Below are 22,914 nucleotides of genomic sequence, written 5' to 3' on the forward strand. Positions count from 1 at the left end.
TTTGGAACAAAGACGATTAGATATTGCCAATGCTACTACCAAATATATTTGAAAATACAAAAGAAAGCATGCCTCACCTAAGACCAATGCACATGGACCTCATGGCTGCCCCACAACCTGTGGCTTCTGGGTTATATGGCACCCTGCAACCCCCTTCAGTACCTGGGCGCAACTGTGCAATACCTTAAGGGAGATACAACAGGGAAAACAGGGTAAATATATATATATATATATATATATATATATATATATATATATATATATATATATATATATATATATATGAAAATGAAAATAAAAACTCTTTGAATGAGAAGGTGTGTCCAAACTTTTGGTCTGTACTGTATATATATTAATATATATATATATATATATATATATATATATATATATATATATATATATATATATATATATATATATGTGTGTGTGTGTGTGTGTGTGTGTGTGTGTGTGTTACAGGTCCCGGGCAGTCGGGAAAATTGTGAGCAGTAATCAACTTGAAATTAAATGAGAGAGAGAGAAAATAATTAGTTGTTTCTTTAACGGTACTCTTTGTTGTCTTTTAATACACATACACATTTGTATATAAATATATATATATATATATATATATATATATATATATATATATATATATATAGAGAGAGAGAGAGAGAGAGAGAGAGAGAGAGAGAGAGAGAATGAGATAGATAGATAGATAGATAGATAGATAGATAGATAGATGATAGATAGATAGATAGATGATATCAGTATGTTATTGCATACTGTTTTATAATGTACAAAGGTATTGAAGTATAAATATTTGCCATATTACTACTATTTACTTGCCTGTTGCTAAAGAAAATGATTCTTTTTTTTGTAGAACAAAATTTATCATTATTCGTACTTAGTGTAGAATATATTGCTTTTCCCACTTAGTGTAACTGCCAAAAATATAATGGTTCAGTTAAAGACAGCCTGTGTTGATTCAGTTCCGTCCAATATGTAAAGTTAATCAATTATGAAATGAATTCGGTTGGGCAGTATAGCATTATTTGGTACTATAAAGCCTTGTTAACAAGCCTTTGTAAAAAGAAGGGTTATCACATTTGTTTGTAAGGTAACAACCTTGACAACTGTGCTGAATTAAAATTCAGTGTTTGTCATGTGACAACACTTAAGGATACAACTCTGAAACATCTGTTGCTTATTGTATACTGTTTGACACACTATTCTTTAAACTCTTAACTGTCATTCACATTTTTGAACATAGACTTTATAGTGCACGATCCAAATTGATTTTTTTTTTTATAATTCACGAATGAAAACATTTTGTAACATGATATTGATGTACCTAGGGTGACCACCTGCTAATAAGCCCAAGGGGGGACAAGGGGGGACAAGGGGTATGTTTCTGAGGGACAATGTGGGACTCCTTGCGTGGCGGTGCCCCCACCCCATGGGCAGACTCACTGATAGTGGTTTACCCATTTCTAGCACATACCTCCTTACATGGTATATTAATAATGCCCTATTCCCCTAAACATGTGTAATTGCTGATGTATGCTCATGACAGAATTCACAGATGCACTTCCACTTATGATTTACTTTAGCTATTTTATTTATTTTTCATTACAATTTATTCACTTTAAATAAATTATAATATAAAATTAAAGGATTAAAATGAATTGTAGTTGCTCAACAACACAGGAACAGTAAAAAAAAAAAAAAGTCTAACATCACAACTCAAGGGAAGGGAATTCACTCATTCACTAATCCCTATATAGTGTATGGCAGTTGAGTTCACTATATCAGGAAGGAGTGAACAAATAAATAAGTGAACGGATTCGGACAGTGACGTATAGCCTATATTGCGCGTGAGACTTGGAGCTGTTGCAAAAACATTGCTATGTTTACTTTTATATTACATGTTTCATCGATGGTATATAATAAAAAAAAAATTGTAATGCTTTTTTTATTCATAATCATTAAATGCTATTAAAATAACGTACTGAGAACAAAAATAAACACACATAAACGTTCATAATTATGTATTTATTACTTTTAGTATCTTGACACTTGCTCAAGCAGCGTTTTGAGCTCAGATAATGTGGTTTTTGAGCGTCCTCAGGCGACTGTTAATTTTACATCAGAATACACTACCTGGTTTTAACGGAAAAATGTAAATTATCCACCAAATTATCATCATTTTTGTAAGTTAACATCGATGCCACCTCAGTAAATTAGTCCAATATTAAACTGAGTTATTGCCTACACAACATATTTTAGTATAAATAATGTAGGAAAAATGTTAAAACAGAAATAATAAAGATGTAAACTTCATCTCTCATTCAAACTCACTCGCTCCCACTCTCGCAGTAGCGTGCTGAACTGTAAAGTAATGTTCGGCTGCCTGGGGCTCGAGCGATCAACTTTTTTTGAGCAAGCATTGATTATGCGTGACACAGTCTCAATTTGTGGGACGCATGAATTGGGCTTCAAACGCTGTACACGCACGCACTACGCGGGACGGGTGGTCACTCTAGATGTACCATTTACAGTTTAATGCAATGTCGGATTTTAAAATGGGTTTTAAAGGATGAATTTTGAGATTTTAAGTTTTCAGTTGATATATAATTTCTGATGATTTCTAAAATGTGATAGAGAAAAAGGCAACGAAGAAGTCTTTCTTTTAACAAAGGTCAGAATTCCTGTTATAATGTAGATTTTTTGGGGTGACTTTTGTCATAAATTAATCTATTACTTTTCCTACATTATTTTTAACAAAAAACATTGGTAAAATATTTCTTTGGGAGTCTTAGACCTTTCCAACGATATATAGTTTGTCAAGATTAGATCAGATTTAATTGTAAAATAGTGAAGTAAATGTAGGCATCCCATATTCACTATTCACCAATTCACTATAACAACAAATTAGACTATGGCAACTTGCAAATCAGCTTACCAACTCAAAACACCCGCAAAGGTTTCCTAAACCTTCAAAATGGTCTCTTAGTTTGGTTTACTAAGTTATACAATCATGGAAAGACTGCTGATCTGACAGTTGTCCAAAAGACAGTTATTGACAACCCTTCACAAGAAGGGTAAACCACAAACATTAATTGCCAAAGAAGCTGGCTGTTCACAGAGTGCTGTATCCAAGCATGTTAACAGAAAGTTGAGTGGAAGGGAAAAGCGTGGAATAAAAAGATGCACAACCAACTGAGAGAACCGCAGCCTTATGAGGATTCTCAAGCAAATTTGATTCAAGAATTTGAGTGAATTTCACAAGGATTGGACTGAGGCTGGGGCTGAACCCCATAGAAAATCTATGGGGTATTGTCAAGAGGAAAATGAGAAACAAGAGACCAAAACATGCAAATGATCTGAAGGCCACTTTCAAAGAAACATGTGCTTCCATAGCACCTTAGCAGTGCCACAAACAGATCATATCCATGCCACATCAAATTGAGGCAGTAATTAAAGCAAAGCCCCCTACCAAGTGTTGAGTACACGTACAGTAACTGAACATACTTTCCCAAGGTCAACAATTCACTAAAAAATTTTTTTTTATTTTTTTATTTTTTTTGGTCTTATGAAGTATTCTAATTTGTTGAGATAGTGAATTGCTGTTTTTTTTTTATGTGAGCCAAAATCATCACAATGAAAAGATCCAAAGACTTAAACTTCATCAGTCTGTCTGCACTGAATTTATTTAATTCATACAAGTTTAACAATTTACTTACTGTATTACTGATATAAATTAACTTTTCCACAACATCCTAATTTGAGATGCACCTGTGTGTGTATATATATATATATATATACATATATATATATATATATATATATATATATATATATATATATATATATATATATATATAAAATTATTAATATTATTATTAAGAAAACATTTATTTCTTGTATATGTTATTAAACTCTTTATTTTATGTTTAAAATTGTTTATCCACATGCAAAACTGACTTCATCACTGGTGCTTATAAATAACAAGAACAACATCAACAACAAATGCGATTTTTAATGATTATAGGAAAAATGACGATTATTAAAAGATATTTAATCCTTTTTTATTGTGAATATAATATCATACTATGATGTACGCAAACTCATTATGTTTTCTTTTTTTTTTGTCATTATGATTGTTCATTGTTAAAGATACTTCTTTGAAGTTGTTTGTTTAATATTCATAATATGCTATTTCTGGATATTTTTGTCAAGGACTTTTATTTTGTTGAGCGTTGATATGAAGGGAAGTGCAGGAAAGAGGAGAAGAGCAGAGTAGACTGTGGCGGGCACGGAGACTAGTGTTGCTCTCCTCCCCAGTTCTAGGACTTAAAATAAGCAACTAACTGTCCATATTTTCAAGTCCATCGTCTTTATTCTTATTGAAACGAATCAGCTCAAAGGGGAAATATGAATAATCAATCATAACTAGTTATGAGTAATTATAAATATTTAGATCCGCTGTATTTACTTGACCTCTCTGTGTCAACTGTCTGTCACTTCTAAGAATGTTAATTTACTGGTTAAGGAAAATAACCTTCTTACTGTACAATACTACTCAAAGCATGTAGCAAAAATCTGCATGATTAGGGACTCCAGTTATGAGCTAAAAATGAATAGCCTCAAGTGTGATACAAAGAAGACTTTATTAACTACATAAACACTTAAACTAGTCTAACACTAGTTGCAATGCAAATATTCTTTACAACAAACATAATTTGTTTCCAATAAGTTCACTGGTAAATTGTTCCCTTTTAGTCGGTCACTCTCAACGTCACGTCATTGAATTGGGATTTCGCTTAGAGAGTCCAATCTACTTTGAATGTAAACTAAACAACCAATGCACATTAGCATGCGATTATTGCATCCAGCTTCCACTGATAACAGCGTGAGCATAAAAAGGCAGCAGTGCATACCAGCTATTTCCTTCAGAGCTGAGCGAAAACACTGTTCTGCGCTCTATGGAGCTTCTTGTGTTGGCAGACGGTGCTTCAGTGGTGGTTATCCCTGTGAAGATAGGGTTGCGTAATTCAGTCTGCATTAGAATCAGATCCAGAGATGTCACCGCTTATGCTTACCCTGGCCACTGAGAGGGTAGGTCTTGTGTGGAAATCTCCACTTTGTCCTGAGCTCTCAAGGTTGGATGACCAGTTTCTCGGGGTGGTGCAGCTAGGGGGTATACAAGGGATCCCCCTGGTGGAGTGGTCAATTGCGAAGCAGTTGTGTCCTTATATTGCCTCCACCTGGCAGAGCGAACCATGCCTCCCCTCCCGGGTCTGTAGGTACTCGACTGGCTTGTCTGGCGATGCTTATATGGCCTGTGGAGAAGCTGCCTTCACCTTACACGCTATGCCGTTACTGCAGGTTCATCAGGCTAAACCACTGAAGGACCTGTGAGGGTGAGCTCCAAACTGCTACTGACCCCATGCTCCAAGCAATGGAGGTCAACGCTAGTTCTCTGTGTCATGCGATGTCTACACTTGTGGTCCAGGAGTGCCATCTCTAGCTGTGTCTGATGGACATGAGGAACACAGACAAAGTTTGGTTCCTTAATGCCCCTGTGTCCCAGACTGTTTGGGAGCTTGGCCCAGCAGCTCTCAGCTGCACAGAAACAGACTGAGGCAGTTCGTCACCCTGCAGCTGTCAGGGATTAGCACCAAAAATCATACTCCAAGGCTGTAGACTTTTTTACATGTACGACCAAGCCTCTAAACAGAGATACATAGACAGCTATAGCTTCTTGCCGATGAAATTATCAAAAATGACATCTGCTTTAAACCTAAACACCAATGAAAAAGTATTCTTTCCACATCATTTTAATCGCTTGCAGAATGCAAATTATGTGGGTCCGTATCTCTCTAAAGAACATCATGGATATCAGACTATGTCTTGATGGTGAATGCGTGAAATTTGATTTGTGGTATGAGAGCATAAGAGGGAAAGTGTTTGACTTCAAAAAGCAACTAGGTATGTACTGCAAGAACAATGTTGTTTTGTTGCGAGAGGCTTGCATGAAATACAGAAAATAGTTTATTGAGTGTTCAAACGTAGACCCTTTCGGCTGTATAATGTTAGCCGGATGTGCTATGAAAGTTTTCAAAACATTTTTTTAACCAAAGACACAATTGCCCTAATGCACAAAAATCCCTACACCAATCAGTACAAATCTTACTCAATCATCATATTAATAACTGAGAATCAGATTTTTCACAGTAAAACCAGCAGGACTCAATACTCAATACTTCATGGAATTTTATAAGGATGCGACCAATCAACCTTTTGGCTTCCTTTTGATTGACTTTAAAACTAAAACACCTGAGCATTTTCGTCTCAGATCAGGGTTGTTTTCAGATCAACAGGTGCTGTACGTGCGAAAATCAATTGATTAATCAATGAGGTGGTTTTCGTGTACCTCTGTTAAGTGTGGCAATACCATTTATCACTAGTTTAATAACCTCCAGACAACATTAGGATGGAATATGCTGAAAAGCTTTACATAATTCCTCAGAATCAGATAAATTAATGGGTGGTGTTTGTGAGACAATTCAGCAAAATGTGGAGAACAATTTTGATACAGCTAGAAGAAATGTATTGCAGAGGGCTGATTTAGATTCACACAGGAAGGCTAAACTTTATTCCAACGTCTTGCAGAGGTTTTTAACTATAGTAAAACAAGGTAATTTGGGGAGTAGTACTTTAAGTCTTACACTACCGAAACCGGATCCTATTCATATCGACGCACCTGCTAATGCACCTGTTAGTGCACCTGTTACTGAACCAGCCAATGAAATCTAAAAAAATTTGCCACAAAGGGTCACACATGTTGGATTTGGTTAAACGTATAACTGCGCCTCACACAATCCACTATGAATACAGCCCGCATGGTTTGAAGCGAATTTCTGGATTCTTTTGCCTCTTTAAATATACAATTTTCCGCTATCATCAAACCGCAGGTTAAATGCATGGTTAAGATGCTTAAAAGCAAATCGTCTACCCCGTTGAAAAAATGGGGAAGTAAAAGCATGCATCAAAGTCTATTACACAATCTGCAACCACTGACAGACAGGTGTTTAATTCACCATCTCTTAACACTAGTGCCTGATTGTCTTTTTAATATTGTTTTTGTAAATATGTTTGAAATATTTGTATTATTTTACGTGTTAAGCTCTTGATGTTAATAAAAAGATGGAAAAAGATGTCTGGCTATACACTGTCTTTATTTATACAGTACATCCATATTATTAATACATTCATGATTACATAGTCTTTTATTTATTAAACATGAAATAATAGGATGCTTCTAGGTGTACTACAGACACCTTTTACAATTTTGTATGCACTGAATACAATTAAATGTATTGCAGAGAGAAAGTTTCAGTCTCTTTACAAATTGAGCAACCATATAAAAACTTTTAATCAGGTCGTCATGATACAGTTTAACAACATTTTCATAATCATAACCCTTTGACATGTGATACAGACAAAACACACATTGTTGTCCACAAGTATCTGATGTGAAGTCTTGAACCAGTTTGTTAGAGTATTGCTCACAAATATAATTATTTTATTTATTTTTTTAAGGCTTGTACGGTCTTTGGAAAACGGGGGTCTTTTGGAGATCCACCAAAGGTATCAAAAAAGCAGCGGCCCTAGTACTGAGCCGTGAGGTAATCCATACTGCACTTGTGATCGATATGATACAGCTTCATTCACTGCTACGAATTGATGGCAGTCATATAAGTACGATTTAAACCATGCTAATGCACTTCCATTAATGCCAACAAAGTGTTCAAGTCTATGCAAAAGAATGTTGTTGTCAATTGTGTCAAATGCAGCACTAAGATCCAATAGAACTAACAGAGAGATACAACCACAATCAGATGATAAGAGCAGGTCATTTGTAACTCTAAGTAGAGCAGTCTCAGTACTATGATACGGTCTAAATCCTGACTGGAAATCCTCACATATACCATTTTTCTCTAAGAAGTAATATAATTGTGAGGGTACCACCTTTTCTAGTATCTTGGACAGAAAAGGGAGATTTGAGATTGGTCTATAATTAACTAGTTCTTTGGGGTCAAGTTGTGTTTTTTTGATGAGAGGCTTAATAACAGCCAGTTTGAAGGTTTTGGGGACATATCCTAATGACAATGATGAATTAATTCTGGAAGCACCTCTTTTAGGAACTTAGATGCTATAGGGTCTAACATACATTTTGTTGATTTAGATGATTTAACAAGTTCATACAATTCTTCCTCTCCTATGGTAGAGAATGAGTGGAACTTTCCTCAGGGGGTCTATAGTGCACTGTCTAATGCGATACTGTAGCTGACGGGCTGAATGGTTACAATAATATCTCTAATAGTATCAATTTTAGAAGTAAAATAGTTCATAAAGTCATTACTGCTGTGATGTTGGGAAATGTCAACACTTGTTGAGGCTTTATTTTTCATTAATTTAGCTACTGTATTGAATAAATACCTGGGGTTATGTTTGTTTTCTTCAAAAAAAAAAGAAGAAAAGTAATTGGATCTAGCAGTTTTTAATGCTTTTCTGTAGAATAGGTTACTTTCCCACCAAGCAATATGAAATACCTCGTTTTGTTTTCCTCCAGCTCCTCTCCATTTTTCAGGCTGCTCTCTTTAGGGTGCGAGTATGCTCATTATACCATGGTGTCATACTGGTTTCCTTAACCTTCCTTAAGCATAAAGGAGCAACTGTATTTAAAATGCTAGAAAATAGAGAGTCCATAGTTTCTGTTACATCATCAAGTTGTTCTGAGGTTTTGAATATGCTAAGAAATTTGGATAAATCAGGAAGATAACTTAAAAAGCAATCTTTTTTGGTAGAAGTGATGGTTCTTCCATACTTGTAACAAGAAGTAGATTTTACAATTTTGGCTATATGAAGTTTGCACAAAACTAAATAATGATTAGAGATATCATCACTTGGCTGCATAATTTCAACACTATCAACATCAATTCCATGTGACAGTATTAAATCTAGAGTATGATTTCGACAATGAGTAGGTCCTGAAACGTGTTGTCTAACCCAAATAGAGTTCAGAATGTCTATAAATGCTGATCCCAATGCATCTTTTTCATTATCAACATGGATATTAAAATCACCAACTATTAAAAGTTTATTTGCAGCCAGAACTAACTCGGATGTAAAATCACCAAACTCTTTAATAAAGTCTGTATGGTGGCCTGTATACAGTAGCCAGTACAAACATAACGGGGGATTTATCATTAACATTTGTTTCTCTGGATAATGCACCATTACTTCAAACGAGTTATACTTGAAGCCTGCCCTCTGAGAAATCCTGAAAACGTTGTTATAAAATTTAAGCAACACCCCCCCCCCCCCCCCCCCTTTGCCTTTTAGATGCAGCTCATGTTTATAACAGTAATCTTGGGGGGTGGACTATAGAAGCAGTTTAGTCTCAAATATAATTCACGCAAAAAACACGATTCACACATGCATAGACAATTTCACATGCATGAAACCTAATTCACGTACACACAAAAAAAATTCACGTGCGTGAAAAAAAAAAAAAAAATCACAAAAAGCAATTCACATGCGCAAAATAAAATTATATATTTATAAAATACGTTTCACAAATGCAAAAAAAAAACAATTTGTAGATATACAACTGTGCACAAATACCTTTGAGTGTCTGAATGTACGAATCATCATTTACTACAAATCCACTCAGATTTGAGTGTGTGTGTTTTTGAGACTTTCCTGGCAGAGCTCTCTTCCCAAGTGGGTCTGTCGTACTCTTTAGCCAATCAGATGCGAGTTTACCATTCAACCAATCATATCATAAGCCACTGAGTGCATTCAAGGAGCACGATTCTGCGCACCTTTTGTGCAATATGAATTAATTAGAACGGAAATTAAGCCTTTACATCAGTAATCCAGCATGGCGAATGAAGAACGGGAAGCACGGGTAAGAGTTTAGTTAATTTCATAAAAGCCTGAGTTTACACATTTTGTCATTTACACATTCAATCAAGGCAGTTTTTCTAGTTACAAAGCTAGTTAGAAAAAATACAGTTGTAACAGGACAGTTGCAGTAATTATAAATTAAACTGCAATCAGGATAGTAAAAAGAAAGACCTGTAAAGACAAAAGTAATATTTTGGGAGTTGTGAAATTATAATTCTAAATAATCTTGTTTTATAAATTGATGTCTGTTAGGTCAGTGTGTACTTTCTTACAGTAATGCATTTTAAAACCTGTAGCCTAGTTATTGTTAACCACTACGTTGAAGCAATGTAGTTCGATCAAGATAAACAACATCAGATATTTAGAAATGTTGTTTAATTTGTAACTATATATGTTATAGTGGTTCTCAACCTTTTTTTCCACTGGGCCGCAGTATGGTCCAAGTCCAAGTGCAAGCGGATTGCACAGGTTCGAGTAGCAATGGGCTTCTTCACATTACCTCCACATGTGCAATTGAGCTTTTGAAGTCTACTGACTACACGCACCTGTCTGCGCGGTCATAAAAAAATGCGAGGTACACATTCGTCCTCTCAGGGCCTCCGTACGCACTCCCCCATGACGATGATAACGTCACGCCTACCTAGCGGTCCAAAACGGTCTCCCTGTGGACGCAGAAAGTTTAACATATGGCTTAAGATGCGCACGGGAGCATGACTTGACGCGACATTGCAGAAAATGTGCATTCACAAATGTAGCCTATGTTGGTCCAAATATGGAAAGCACATTCAAATATAATAATATAATGTTCTCTCCAGAGATGTTTTGCCACATTTCTTCAATTAAGGATGATTGCTATGTAATATATGGTGTTCCCATTTGCCTGAACTTCAAGTAAAATGCGGGGCAAACCGAAAATCCAGCACTCTCCCTCACTACTGATACTGCGACTATTATTTTTTCTAGGCTACGTGTTTATTCGCTGGCATTTTTCACATTCCTTTTTTTTCTCCCTTAAAAACAAATTTGTCCATTATGATGCTCAATTTTACCGAACTTGTTGTTGATTGAATTTTGCCAAAGTGGGCGCTTGTATGTGTTCGTTAAATGAGTAATGTTATGTGAGTAGGTCTGATCATGTCTGAAAATAATATATGAAACACAAAATAATTTAACATTAAAAAACATTAGGCTATAGCTTATATTTCTTAAGTAAATTTTTAAATGAATGTAAAAAATAATAATAATTGTAAAACTGAAACATTCTTTTTTAATTGTGTTCAGCATGGTGGGATGCATTTGAATTGGTGACGGGCCGCGGGTTGAGATAATGCTGCTGCTAGCTCCATGGTCATTTAATAGGCCTAGCATATTGTTTATTTTACGCGGCTGAAAATAACCGTGCTTTCTGTTACTGAGCCTGTGTCTGTCACTCGTCCTCTTAAAAGTGGAAGCTTGTGCGTAGCTTTGTTGTATTATATTGAAACTTTGTTGATGTTCTTTGTTCATGACTCTTTATATGGCGCTAAAAGACAGCTTTGTTGCGTTTTTTTTTTTGTGGGGATTGGGGGTGCACCAACCCGGTTGGGGCATAGAAGGGGGTGCACAGGAAAAAAAGTTTGGGAACCACTGCACTATAACATAACGGTTATGGAAATTAGAATGACAGTACATTGAATTAAATTGCAATGAAGTTACAAACGATCCACATCATTAAAGAGAATAAGCTCCAAAATATTTAAAATAAATAAAAACGAGGATCAATCTGAAACTTTTCAAGTGCGTCAATAAATAACACACGACCCAGATAGCAAATGACATGTGGCCCAGTTCTGGCCCACATCTCCCATATTCTTCTGGCCCACATACCGCGCGGAATGACGGCGATGACTCAACCTGAGTCTGGCTGACATATGTCAGCCACAACTGAACCAGATCTGGGCCACATCTCAAAAATGGTGTGGGTGACATCTGGGCCAGATCTGGCCCAGTTTTGTCTGACAGAAGTCAGCCGCAACTGTACCAGATCCATGCCGCATCTCACAAATGGCATGGGCGACACCTGGCCCAGATGTCAACCACGCCATTTCTGAGATGTGGCCCAGATCCGTCCCAGTTGTGGCTGACTTCTGGGTTAGATATGGCCCATATTTACCCTTTCTAGACACAAAAGAATATGTAATTCATCCAGAATAAAGAAAACACTCATGTAGTCTGATCCACAACATAATTAAGTTGGAAAGAGCATAGGCTCAAACATAAAATAAAATGAAAGAGGATGCATCTGGAACTTTTCGAGTGCAGCGCAAAAGTCGCTCAGCCTGCAGCCAGAGAGAGATTTCCTCAAGATTTTTTATTTGCTCATTTTCTTTCTCTATTCTCTTCGTCTCTGTTGCCTCCAAATCCTCACTCTCTCTTGGCCCCTCTCCTCCTGACTAACAACTTTATCATAAGATGTCCGACTTGACAGTTTCTCTGATTTCAGCCAGTTAAGCATATTTATAATATATATTATGGAATGAATGAAACGAGTTGGCATGCATATTAGCCTGCAGTACATAAAAGAAGAACAGTGCATTGAAGACAGCATCTGTCTTCTACGTTTACATCGAAAACTAATACATTATAGTTTTTTTCTTTTTAAATAAAAGCAATTACAAAGGAAATGTTTACTGTTCATGTTTTTTTATTGTATGGAAAAATCCTATTTAAAAAAAAAAAAAACAGACCGCCATTACATTTTACCTCTCGCGAACCACACTTTGGGAATCCCTGAACTAAACTATCATGAAGTCGCTGAAGAATATACTGCTTTAGATATTCCTAAATTATAGAGAAGAGAAAGATGCATTTCAATGTACAGACAATATATTTACAAATTAAACAACGTTTCTAAATATCTGATGTTGTTTATCTTGATCGAACTACATTGCTTCAACGTAGTGGTTAACAATGACTAGGCTACATACAGTATTGTTCAAAATAATAGCAGTACAATGTGACTAACCAGAATAATCAAGGTTTTTCGTATATTTTTTTATTGCTACGTGGCAAACAAGTTACCAGTAGGTTCAGTAGATTCTCAGAAAACAAATGAGACCCAGCATTCATGATATGCATGCTCTTAAGGCTGTGCAATTGGGCAATTAGTTGAATTAGTTGAAAGGGGTGTGTTCAAAAAAATAGCAGTGTGGCATTCAATCACTGAGGTCATCAATTTTGTGAAGAAACAGGTGTGAATCAGGTGGCCCCTATTTAAGGATGAAGCCAACACTTGTTGAACATGCATTTGAAAGCTGAGGAAAATGGGTCGTTCAAGACATTGTTCAGAAGAACAGCGTACTTTGATTAAAAAGTTGATTAGAGAGGGGAAAACCTATAAAGAGGTGCAAAAAATGATAGGCTGTTCAGCTAAAATGATCTCCAATGCCTTAAAATGGAGAGCAAAACCAGAGAGACGTGGAAGAAAACGGAAGACAACCATCAAAATGGATAGAAGAATAACCAGAATGGCAAAGGCTCAGCCAATGATCACCTCCAGGATGATCAAAGACAGTCTGGAGTTACCTCTAAGTACTGTGACAGTTAGAAGACGTCTGTGTGAAGCTAATCTATTTTCAAGAATCCCCCGCAAAGTCCCTCTGTTAAAAAAAAAGGCATGTGCAGAAGAGGTTACAATTTGCCAGAGAACACATCAACTGGCCTAAAGAGAAATGGAGGAACATTTTGTGGACTGATGAGAGTAAAATTGTTCTTTTTGGGTCCAAGGGCCACAGGCAGTTTGTGAGACGACCCCCAAACTCTGAATTCAAGCCACAGTGCACAGTGAAGACAGTGAAGCATGGAGGTGCAAGCATCATGATATGGGCATGTTTCTCCTACTATGGTGTTGGGCCTATTTATCGCATACCAGGGATCATGGATCAGTTTGCATATGTTAAAATACTTGAAGAGGTCATGTTGCCCTATGCTGAAGAGGACATGCCCTTGAAATGGTTGTTTCAACAAGACAATGACCCAAAACACACTAGTAAACGGGCAAAGTCTTGGTTCCAAACCAACAAAATTAATGTTATGGAGTGGCCAGCCCAATCTCCAGACCTTAATCCAATTGAGAACTTGTGGGGTGATATCAAAAATGCTGTTTCTGAAGCAAAACCAAGAAATGTGAATGAATTGTGGAATGTTGTTAAAGAATCATGGAGTGGAATAACAGCTGAGAGGTGCCACAAGTTGGTTGACTCCATGCCACACAGATGTCAAGCAGTTTTAAAAAACTGTGGTCATACAACTAAATATTAGTTTAGTGATTCACAGGATTGCTAAATCCCAGAAAAAAAAATGTTTGTACAAAATAGTTTTGAGTTTGTACAGTCAAAGGTAGACACTGCTATTTTTTTGAACACACCCCTTTCAACTAATTGCCCAATTGCACAGCCATAATAGCGTGCATATCATGAATGCTGGGTCTTGTTTGTTTTCTGAGAATCTACTGAACCTACTGGTAACTTGTTTGCCACGTAGCAATAAAAAATATACTAAAAACCTTGATTATTCTGGTTAGTCACATTGTACTGCTATTATTTTGAACAATACTGTATGTTTTAAAATGTATTACTGTAAGAAAGTACACACTGACCTAAAATACATCAATTTATAAAACAAGATTATTTAGAATTATAATTTCACAACTCTCAAAATGTTACTTTTGTCTTTACAGGTCTTTCTTTTTACTATCCTGATAGCAGTTTAATTTATAATTACTGTAACTGTCCTGTAACAACTGTATTTTGATTGAATGTGTAAACGATAAAATGTGTAAACTCAGACTTTTATGAAATTAACTAAACTCTTACCCGTGCTTCCCGTTCTTCATTCGCCATGCTGGATTACTGATGTAAAGGCTTAATTTCCGTTCTAATTAATCCATATTGCGCAAAAGGTGCCGCAGAATCGTGCTCCTTGAATGCACTCAGTGGCTTATGATATGATTGGTTGAATGGTAAGCTCGCATCTGATTGGCTAAAGAGTACGACAGACCCAAGTGGGAAGAGAGCTCTGCCAGAAAAGTCTCAAAAACACACACACTCAAATCTGAGTGGATTCGTAGTAAATGACGATTCGTACATTCAGACACTGGTAAATTTTAAACATTCAAAGGTTTTTGTGCACAGTTGTATAATCTACAAATTGTTTTTTGCATTTGTGAAACCTATTTTATAAATATATAATTTTATTTTGCGCATGTGAATTTTTTTTTGTGTGTACGTGAATTAGGTTTCATGCATGTGAAATTGTCTACGCATGTGTGAAGCGTGTTTTTTGCGTGAATTATATTTGAGACTAAACTGCTTCCATAGTGGACTCATTTAAAATAATGTAATCATCAGGTTTTAGCGAGGTTTCTGTCAAACAGAGCACATCTAGATTATGATCAGTGATCAAATTATTTACATAAAGTGTTCTCATAGAAAGGGATCTGATATTCAATAAGCCAAGCTTTATCATTTGTTTATCTGTATTGCATCTGTTTTTTATTTGTTGAACCTCAATTAAATTGTTAATCTTAACTTGGTTTTGGACATTATTTGTATTTTCTAGTTCGGGGGAAAAGACACAGTCTCTATAGTGTGATATCTAGGTGAAATAGTCTCTGTGTGCTGAGAATTAGCTGACCTCTGTGACGTGAGGCAGCTAGCAGACAGTCGGTTTAGCCAGTCTGTCTGCTTCCTGACCTGGGCCCCAGTTAGTCCTTTTCCACAAATAATCAGAGCTTCAATCAAACAATTCATGGGAATTGTAAATATATCTAACTCTGATTTAATACATTCCTCCGACATGTTGTGGAATAGAGCCATGTTTAGAAAATAATGTTCAGAGGTCTTTTGGCATGGATGGATTTCTTTACGCCGCCTTCACACTGGCAGTTGAAATCCGCTCTGTAATACGCAATACTCCCCCAGTGGACGTCGTACTACACAGCTGAAAAGCATCGGAAAGCTTCGGAAGCGAGTAGAAAAAAATGGCGGAGAGATTAGAACGATTGATATTGTCTGTATCTGAATGTGCATGTCAGGTCAGCTAAATGTGATATAGTGGTATGTAGGGCTGCAACAACCCTGCACTCGAGTGAGAGAGGCCGAGTGTGTCCGAGAGCGGGGACACAGTATTTCATTATTCATTTTAATTGTATTAACTGCCCTTATAATTTTAGAAAATTATGAAAATAAAAAAATGACATGACAACTTATTGTTATAAAATCATTATTTTATTAAAAGTTATGAATTCAGGTTTGTTTATCAGTACCATAGCAACGCCAACTTCCGCTGGAATTGTCGGATAGGAACCGTCCGGAGCCTTTCGCAAGAGTAAATTTTTTTGAACGCATCCGGATGACCAACGGACACGATTTTTTTCGCACCGCACTCGTTCGGACCTGGTTCGTAGCCATTCGCATGAGGTCTGCGAATCTCCATAGGAAAGGAAATGACTTCCGGTCGTTTCGTAGCCGCATCGGAGCTGATTTCAACTGCCAGTGTGAAGGCGGTGTTACACATTTAGCATGGGGGGGCGACGTGTGGGTTTTGCGACTGTACACTTGTTACTTTGACACAAAGGTTTCTTCACATGGCCACTCCCCCTACGCAGAGCCCGCCCGAACTGTACATTGTCGCACTACCAGCGTACCCTGGTAACCCGTTACCTGCTTGGTTCCGGTAGTATGCGACATATCACTGGGGTCCATAGAAGCGCAATAGTTTTTTAAAACTAAAACTTATTTCACATGTCTGAAGTGAGGTTTAGCCACAACTTTACCATAAGTGAAACATGCATGTTTGTTCTGGTCATCTTTAACCTCAATGCAAATATCATTAATATTAGATTTATTCACAGGTACGTAATAAGGATAAGTATAAACTTTATTTGTGCAGCTTGTCGAATCTAACACTGACGTTGTCATTAGATAATATATGTTAAGTTCTCAGTAGCGGTACATACAAATCACCTACTGATTGATATTCGATTATATTCTTGTATATATACATTCTATAAAACATGCCTCTTATGTTAGCTTGATGCGGTGCATATATCACGAGAGGTGCACCATCAAAATGATCTTCGGGAGGTTGTTTTAAAGATCCTAGAGACGCACCGGGTTTTAACCCTAAAATAATAGCCAACGTCCCATAAAATATAAAAGATGTGTTCACTGGTGCTTTTAGAAATATCCTGTTTTTGATATGATCGTAACCAAGTTTCACTCTCAGTGGAAGGTTAGCATTTATTTCTCTAACCAGAAAAAGTACATCTTCTTAATACCCCGGTTTAAATGTATTGCACACTTTAGATAAGTTTTGAAGATTTTGTTCTTTAATGTAGATCATCAAATCTCGGTCTTCTTTGTAATGTTTATCATCATATCCCAGTATATTGGGTTCGGTATTACTAATAAATGCTGCGCCCTCCTCATTAAATGCGTATAAGGCAATAGGATAATACAATTTGATTAATCCGACTTACTATTGACCTTTGAGTTTCATACTTCATGTGAGTCTCGTTTTGTAATTAGAGATATGGTTGTCAGGATAAACATCCGTTGATGCATTACAACATAGCATAATATAAAATCCACCCTCACCCATGCTGTAGTTTTTCACAAATGATACTTATGACACCCTGGTTGTTACTTTTACGGATTCTGTATGTCAATCAATCAATCACCTTTATTTATATAGTGCTTTAAACAAAATACATTGCGTCAAAGCACTGAACAACATTCATTTGGAAAACAGTGTCTCAATAATGCAAAATGATAGTTAAAGGCAGTTCATCATTGAATTCAGTGATGTCATCTCTGTTCAGTTTAAATAGTGTCTGTGCATTTATTTGCAATCAAGTCAACGATATCGCTGTAGATGAAGTGACCCCAACTAAGCAAGCCAGAGGCGACAGCGGCAAGGAACCGAAACTCCATCGGTGACAGAATGGAGAAAAAAACCTTGGGAGAAACCAGGCTCAGTTGGGGGGCCAGTTCTCCTCTGACCAGACGAAACCAGTAGTTCAATTCCAGGCTGCAGCAAAGTCAAATTGTGCAGAAGAATCATCTGTTTCCTGTGGTCTTGTCCTGGTGGTCCTCTGAGACAAGGTCTTTACAGGGGATCTGTATCTGGGGCTTCAGTTGTCCTGGTCTCCGCTGTCTTTCAGGGCAGTAGAGGTCCTTTCTAGGTGCTGATCCACCATCTGGTCTGGATACGTACTGGATCCAGGCGACTGCAGTGACCCTCTGATCTGGATACAGACTGGATCTGGTGGCCACGGTGACCTCGGAACAAGAGAGAAACAGACAAATGTTAGCGTAGATGCCATTCTTCTAATGATGTAGAAAGTACGGTGTTATGTGAAGTGTTTCCGGTTCCGGTTTACCTAATTAATGCAGCCTAAAAATCCTTTAACGGATTTGGATATTAAAAGCATATTAGTATGTTATGTGTATGCCAGGTTAAAGAGATGGGTCTTTAATCTAGATTTAAACTGCAAGAGTGTGTCTGCCTCCCGAACAATGTTAGGTAGGTTATTCCAGAGTTTAGGCGCCAAATAGGAAAAGGATCTGCCGCCCGCAGTTGATTTTGATATTCTAGTTATTATCAAATTGCCTGAGTTTTGAGAACGTAGCGGACGTAGAGGAGTATAATGTAAAAGGAGCTCATTCAAATACTGAGGTGCTAAACCATTCAGGGCTTTATAAGTAATAAGCAATATTTTAAAATCTATACGATGTTTGATAGGGAGCCAGTGCAGTGTGGACAGGACCGGGCTAATATGGTCATACTTCCTGGTTCTAGTAAGAACTCTTGCTGCTGCATTTTGGACTAGCTGTAGTTTGTTTACCAAGCGTGCAGAACAACCTCCAAATAAAGCATTACAATAGTCTAACCTTGAAGTCATAAATGCAAGGATTAACATTTATGCATTTGACATTGAGAGCATAGGCCGTAATTTTGATATATTTTTGAGATGGAAAAATGCAGTTTTACAAATGCTAGAAACGTGGCTTTCTAAGGAAAGATTGCGATCAAGTAGCACACCTAGATTCCTAACTGATGACGAAGAATTGACAGAGCAACCATCAAGTCTTAGACAGTGTTCTAGGTTATGACAAGAAGAGTTTTTAGGCCCTATGATTAACACCTCTGTTTTTTCTGAATTTAGCAGTAAGAAATTACTCGTCATCCAATTTTTTATATCGACTATGCATTCCATTAGTTTTTCAAATTGGTGTGTTTCACCGGGCTGCGAGGAAATATAGAGCTGAGTATCATCAGCATAACAGTGAAAGCTAACTCCATGTTTCCTGATGATATCTCCCAAGGGTAACATATAAAGCGTGAAGAGTAGCGGCCCTAGTACTGAGCCTTGAGGTACTCCATACTGCACTTGTGATCGATATGATACATCTTCATTCACTGCTACGAACTGATGGCGGTCATATAAGTACGATTTAAATCATGCTAATGCACTTCCACGGATGCCAACAAAGTGTTCAAGTCTATGCAAAAGAATGTTGTGGTCAATTGTGTCAAACGCAGCACTAAGATCCAATAAAACAAATAGAGAGATACACCCACGATCAGATGATAAGAGCAGATCATTTGTAACTCTAAGGAGAGCAGTCTCAGTACTATGATACGGTCTAAATCCTGACTGGAAATCCTCACATATACCATTTTTCTCTAAGAAGGAATATAATTGTGAGGATACCACCTTTTCTAGTATCTTGAACAGAAAAGGGAGATTCGAGATTGGTCTATAATTAACAAGTTCTCTGGGGTCAAGTTGTGGTTTTTTGATGAGAGGCTTAATAACAGCCAGTTTGAAGGTTTTGGGGACATATCCTAATGACAATGAGGAATTAATAATAGTCAGAAGAGGACCTATGACTTCTGGAAGCACCTCTTTTAGGAGCTTAGATGGTATAGGGTCTAACATACATGTTGTTGGTTTAGATGATTTAACAAGTGTATACAATTATTCCTCTCCTATAGTAGAGAATGAGTGGAACTGTTCCTCGGGGGGTCTATAGTGCACAGTCTGATGTGATACTGTAGCTGACGGCTGAATGGTTGTAATTTTATCTCTAATAGTATCGATTTTAGAAGTAAAGTAGTTCATAAAGTCATTACTGTTGTGGTGTTGGGAAATGTCAACACTTGTTGAGGCTTTATTTTTTGTTAATTTAGCCACTGTTTTGAATAAATACCTGGGGTTATGTTTGTTTTCTTCTAAAAGAGAAGAAAAGTAATCAGATCTAGCAGTTTTTAATGCTTTTCTGTTGGATATGCTACTTTCCCGCCAAGCAATACGAAATACCTCTAGTTTTGTTTTCCTCCAGCTGCGCTCCATTTTTCAGGCTGCTCTCTTTAGGGTGCGAGTATGCTCATTATACCATGGTGTCAAACTGTTTTCCTTAACCTTCCTTAAGCGTAAAGGAGCAACTGTATTTAAAGTGCTAGAAAAGAGAGAGTTCATAGTTTCTGTTACATCATCAGGTTGTTCTGAGGTTTTGGATATGCTAAGGAATTTGGATACATCAGGAAGATAACTGAAAAACCAGTCTTTTGTGGTAGAAGTGATGGTTCTTCGATACTTGTAACAAGAAGTAGAATTTACAATTTTGGCTATATGAAGTTTGCACAGAACTAAATAATGATCTGAGATATCATCACTTGGCTGAATAATTTCAACACTATCAACATCAATTCCATGTGACAGTATTAAATCTAGAGTATGATTTCGACAATGAGTAGGTCCTGAAACGTGTTGTCTAACACCAATAGAGTTCAGAATGTCTATAAATGCTGATCCCAATGCATCTTTTTCATTATCGACATGGATATTAAAATCACCAACTATTAAAACTTTATCTGCAGCCAGAACTAACTCAGATGTAAAATCACCAAACTCTTTAATAAAGTCTGTATGGTGGCCTGGTGGCCTGTATACAGTAGCCAGTACAAACATAACAGGGGATTTATCATTAACATTTGTTTCTCTGGATAATGTTATATGTAGTACCATTACTTCAAACGAGTTATACTTGAAGCCTGCCCTCTGAGTAATCCTGAAAACGTTGTTATAAATTGAAGCAACTCCTCCCCCTTTGCCTTTTAGACGCGGCTCATGTTTATAACAGTAATCTTGGGGGGTGGACTCATTTAAAAGAATGTAATCATCAGGTTTTAGCCAAGTTTCTGTCAAACAGATCACATCTATATTATGATCAGTTATCATATTATTTACAAAAAGTGTTTTCGTAGAAATGGATCTGATATTCAATAAGCCAAGCTTTATCATTTGTTTATCCATATTGCATTTGTTTTTTATTTGTTGAACCTCAATTAAATTGTTAGCCTTAACTTGGTTAGGACGTTTTTTGTATTTTCTAGTTCGGGGAACAGACACAGTCTCTATAGTGTGATATCTAGGTGAAAGAATCTCTATGTGCTGAGAATTAACTGACCTCTGTGACGGGAGGCAGCTAGCAGACGGTCGGTTTAGCCAGTCTGTCTGCTTCCTGACCTGGGCCCCAGTTAGTCAAGTATAAACACTAAGACTATCTGCCATATTTCTAGAGAGAAGAGTGGCGCCACCCCAGGAGGGATGAAGACCATCTCTTTTAAACAGGTCAGGTCTGCCCCAAAAGCTCGTCCAATTGTCTATGAAACCTATATTATTCTGTGGGCACCACTTAGACATCCAACCATTGAGTGATGACAATCTGCTATGCATCTCGTCACCACGGTAAGCAGGGAGGGGACCAGAGAATATTACAGTGTTTGACATCGTGCTTGCAAGTTCACACACCTCTTTAAAGTTATTTTTAGTGATCTCCGACTGGTGAAGTCGAACATCATTAGCGCCGGCATGAATAACAATCTTACTGTATTTTCGTTTAGCATTAGCCAGCACTTTTAAATTTGCCAAGATGTCAGGCGCTCTGGCTCCCGGTAAACATTTGACTATGGTGGCTGGTGTCTCTATATTTACGTTCCGTACAATAGAATCACCAATAACTAGAGCACTTTCATCAGGTTTTTCAGTGGGTGAATCACTGAGTGGGGAGAACCTGTTTAATGTTTTGATCGGAACAGAAGAGTGGTGTTTTGACCCACGACTACGCTGCCTCACCGTCACCCAATTGCCCTGCTTCAGGGGCTCTGTTGCCGGAACCGGACAATGTACAGGAATCCCTGAGCTAGACGCATCCAAAGCCGTATCTAGAGCCCTAACATTCTTACTGTCCTCAATTAAAGTTTGGATGCGTGTCTCTAATTCTGAAATCTTCTCTGTCAGCCTAACTATTTCCCTGCATTTATCACATGTGAATCCCTCATCAGCGACAGAGATAGATAAACTGTATATGTGGCAAGAGGTGCAAATAACGATAGCAGGCGAAGCCATTACTCACCGTGCTTGATGAAATATTCTTACTGTGGTTGTTTGATGAACTTGTGAAAAACTGCAGCGTGAGAGAGGAGAGGAGAGGAGAGGAGAGGAGAAAAGAAAACGCTAATGACAAGCTAACGAGTGCTAACACTTTGCAGGTGTACTGCACTCACGGAAAAGTGAACGATCAAAGTTAATCTGATAAGATTGATCGATAATATCAGAAATATGGTGTGAATTAAGTTATATTTTACAACTTAAAAAACAAAAACAAACAGTGATAGTAAGAAAGATTATAGAGAAATAAAATAAAATAAAAACAGCTACACAGAGCTACGATTAGCTACAGAAGGCCAACAGGAAGTAGAGAAAACACTGTCCAACAGCGACACCAACAAGCAGGAGGAACTATGGAAGATCAGAGAGCTCTCAGAAAGCTTCACATATATCTTAATTTGTGTTACGAAGATGAATGAAGGTCTTACAGGTTTGGAATGACATGAGGGTGA

At 37.2% G+C, this 22,914-nt stretch overlaps 1 protein-coding gene across 3 annotated transcripts in view; it reads right to left on the reverse strand.

Annotated features, from left to right (window-relative positions):
* The window catches only part of LOC127969173 (ADP-ribosylhydrolase ARH1-like), a 465,099-nt gene that overhangs the window by 423,809 nt on the left and 18,376 nt on the right, over window positions 1–22,914 (reverse strand). For 2 of the 3 annotated variants that reach the window (XM_052570950.1, XM_052570948.1), the window contains exon 3: window positions 78–183. The exons of the other annotated variant lie outside the window; for it this stretch is intronic. In XM_052570950.1, coding sequence (XP_052426910.1) covers window positions 78–183 — 106 coding nt within the window. The remainder of the gene's footprint in view (window positions 1–77; window positions 184–22,914) is intronic. 3 annotated transcript variants of the gene reach the window in all.

Source organism: Carassius gibelio, chromosome B12, assembly GCF_023724105.1.
Source record: "Carassius gibelio isolate Cgi1373 ecotype wild population from Czech Republic chromosome B12, carGib1.2-hapl.c, whole genome shotgun sequence".
Classification (NCBI taxonomy): domain Eukaryota; kingdom Metazoa; phylum Chordata; class Actinopteri; order Cypriniformes; family Cyprinidae; genus Carassius; species Carassius gibelio.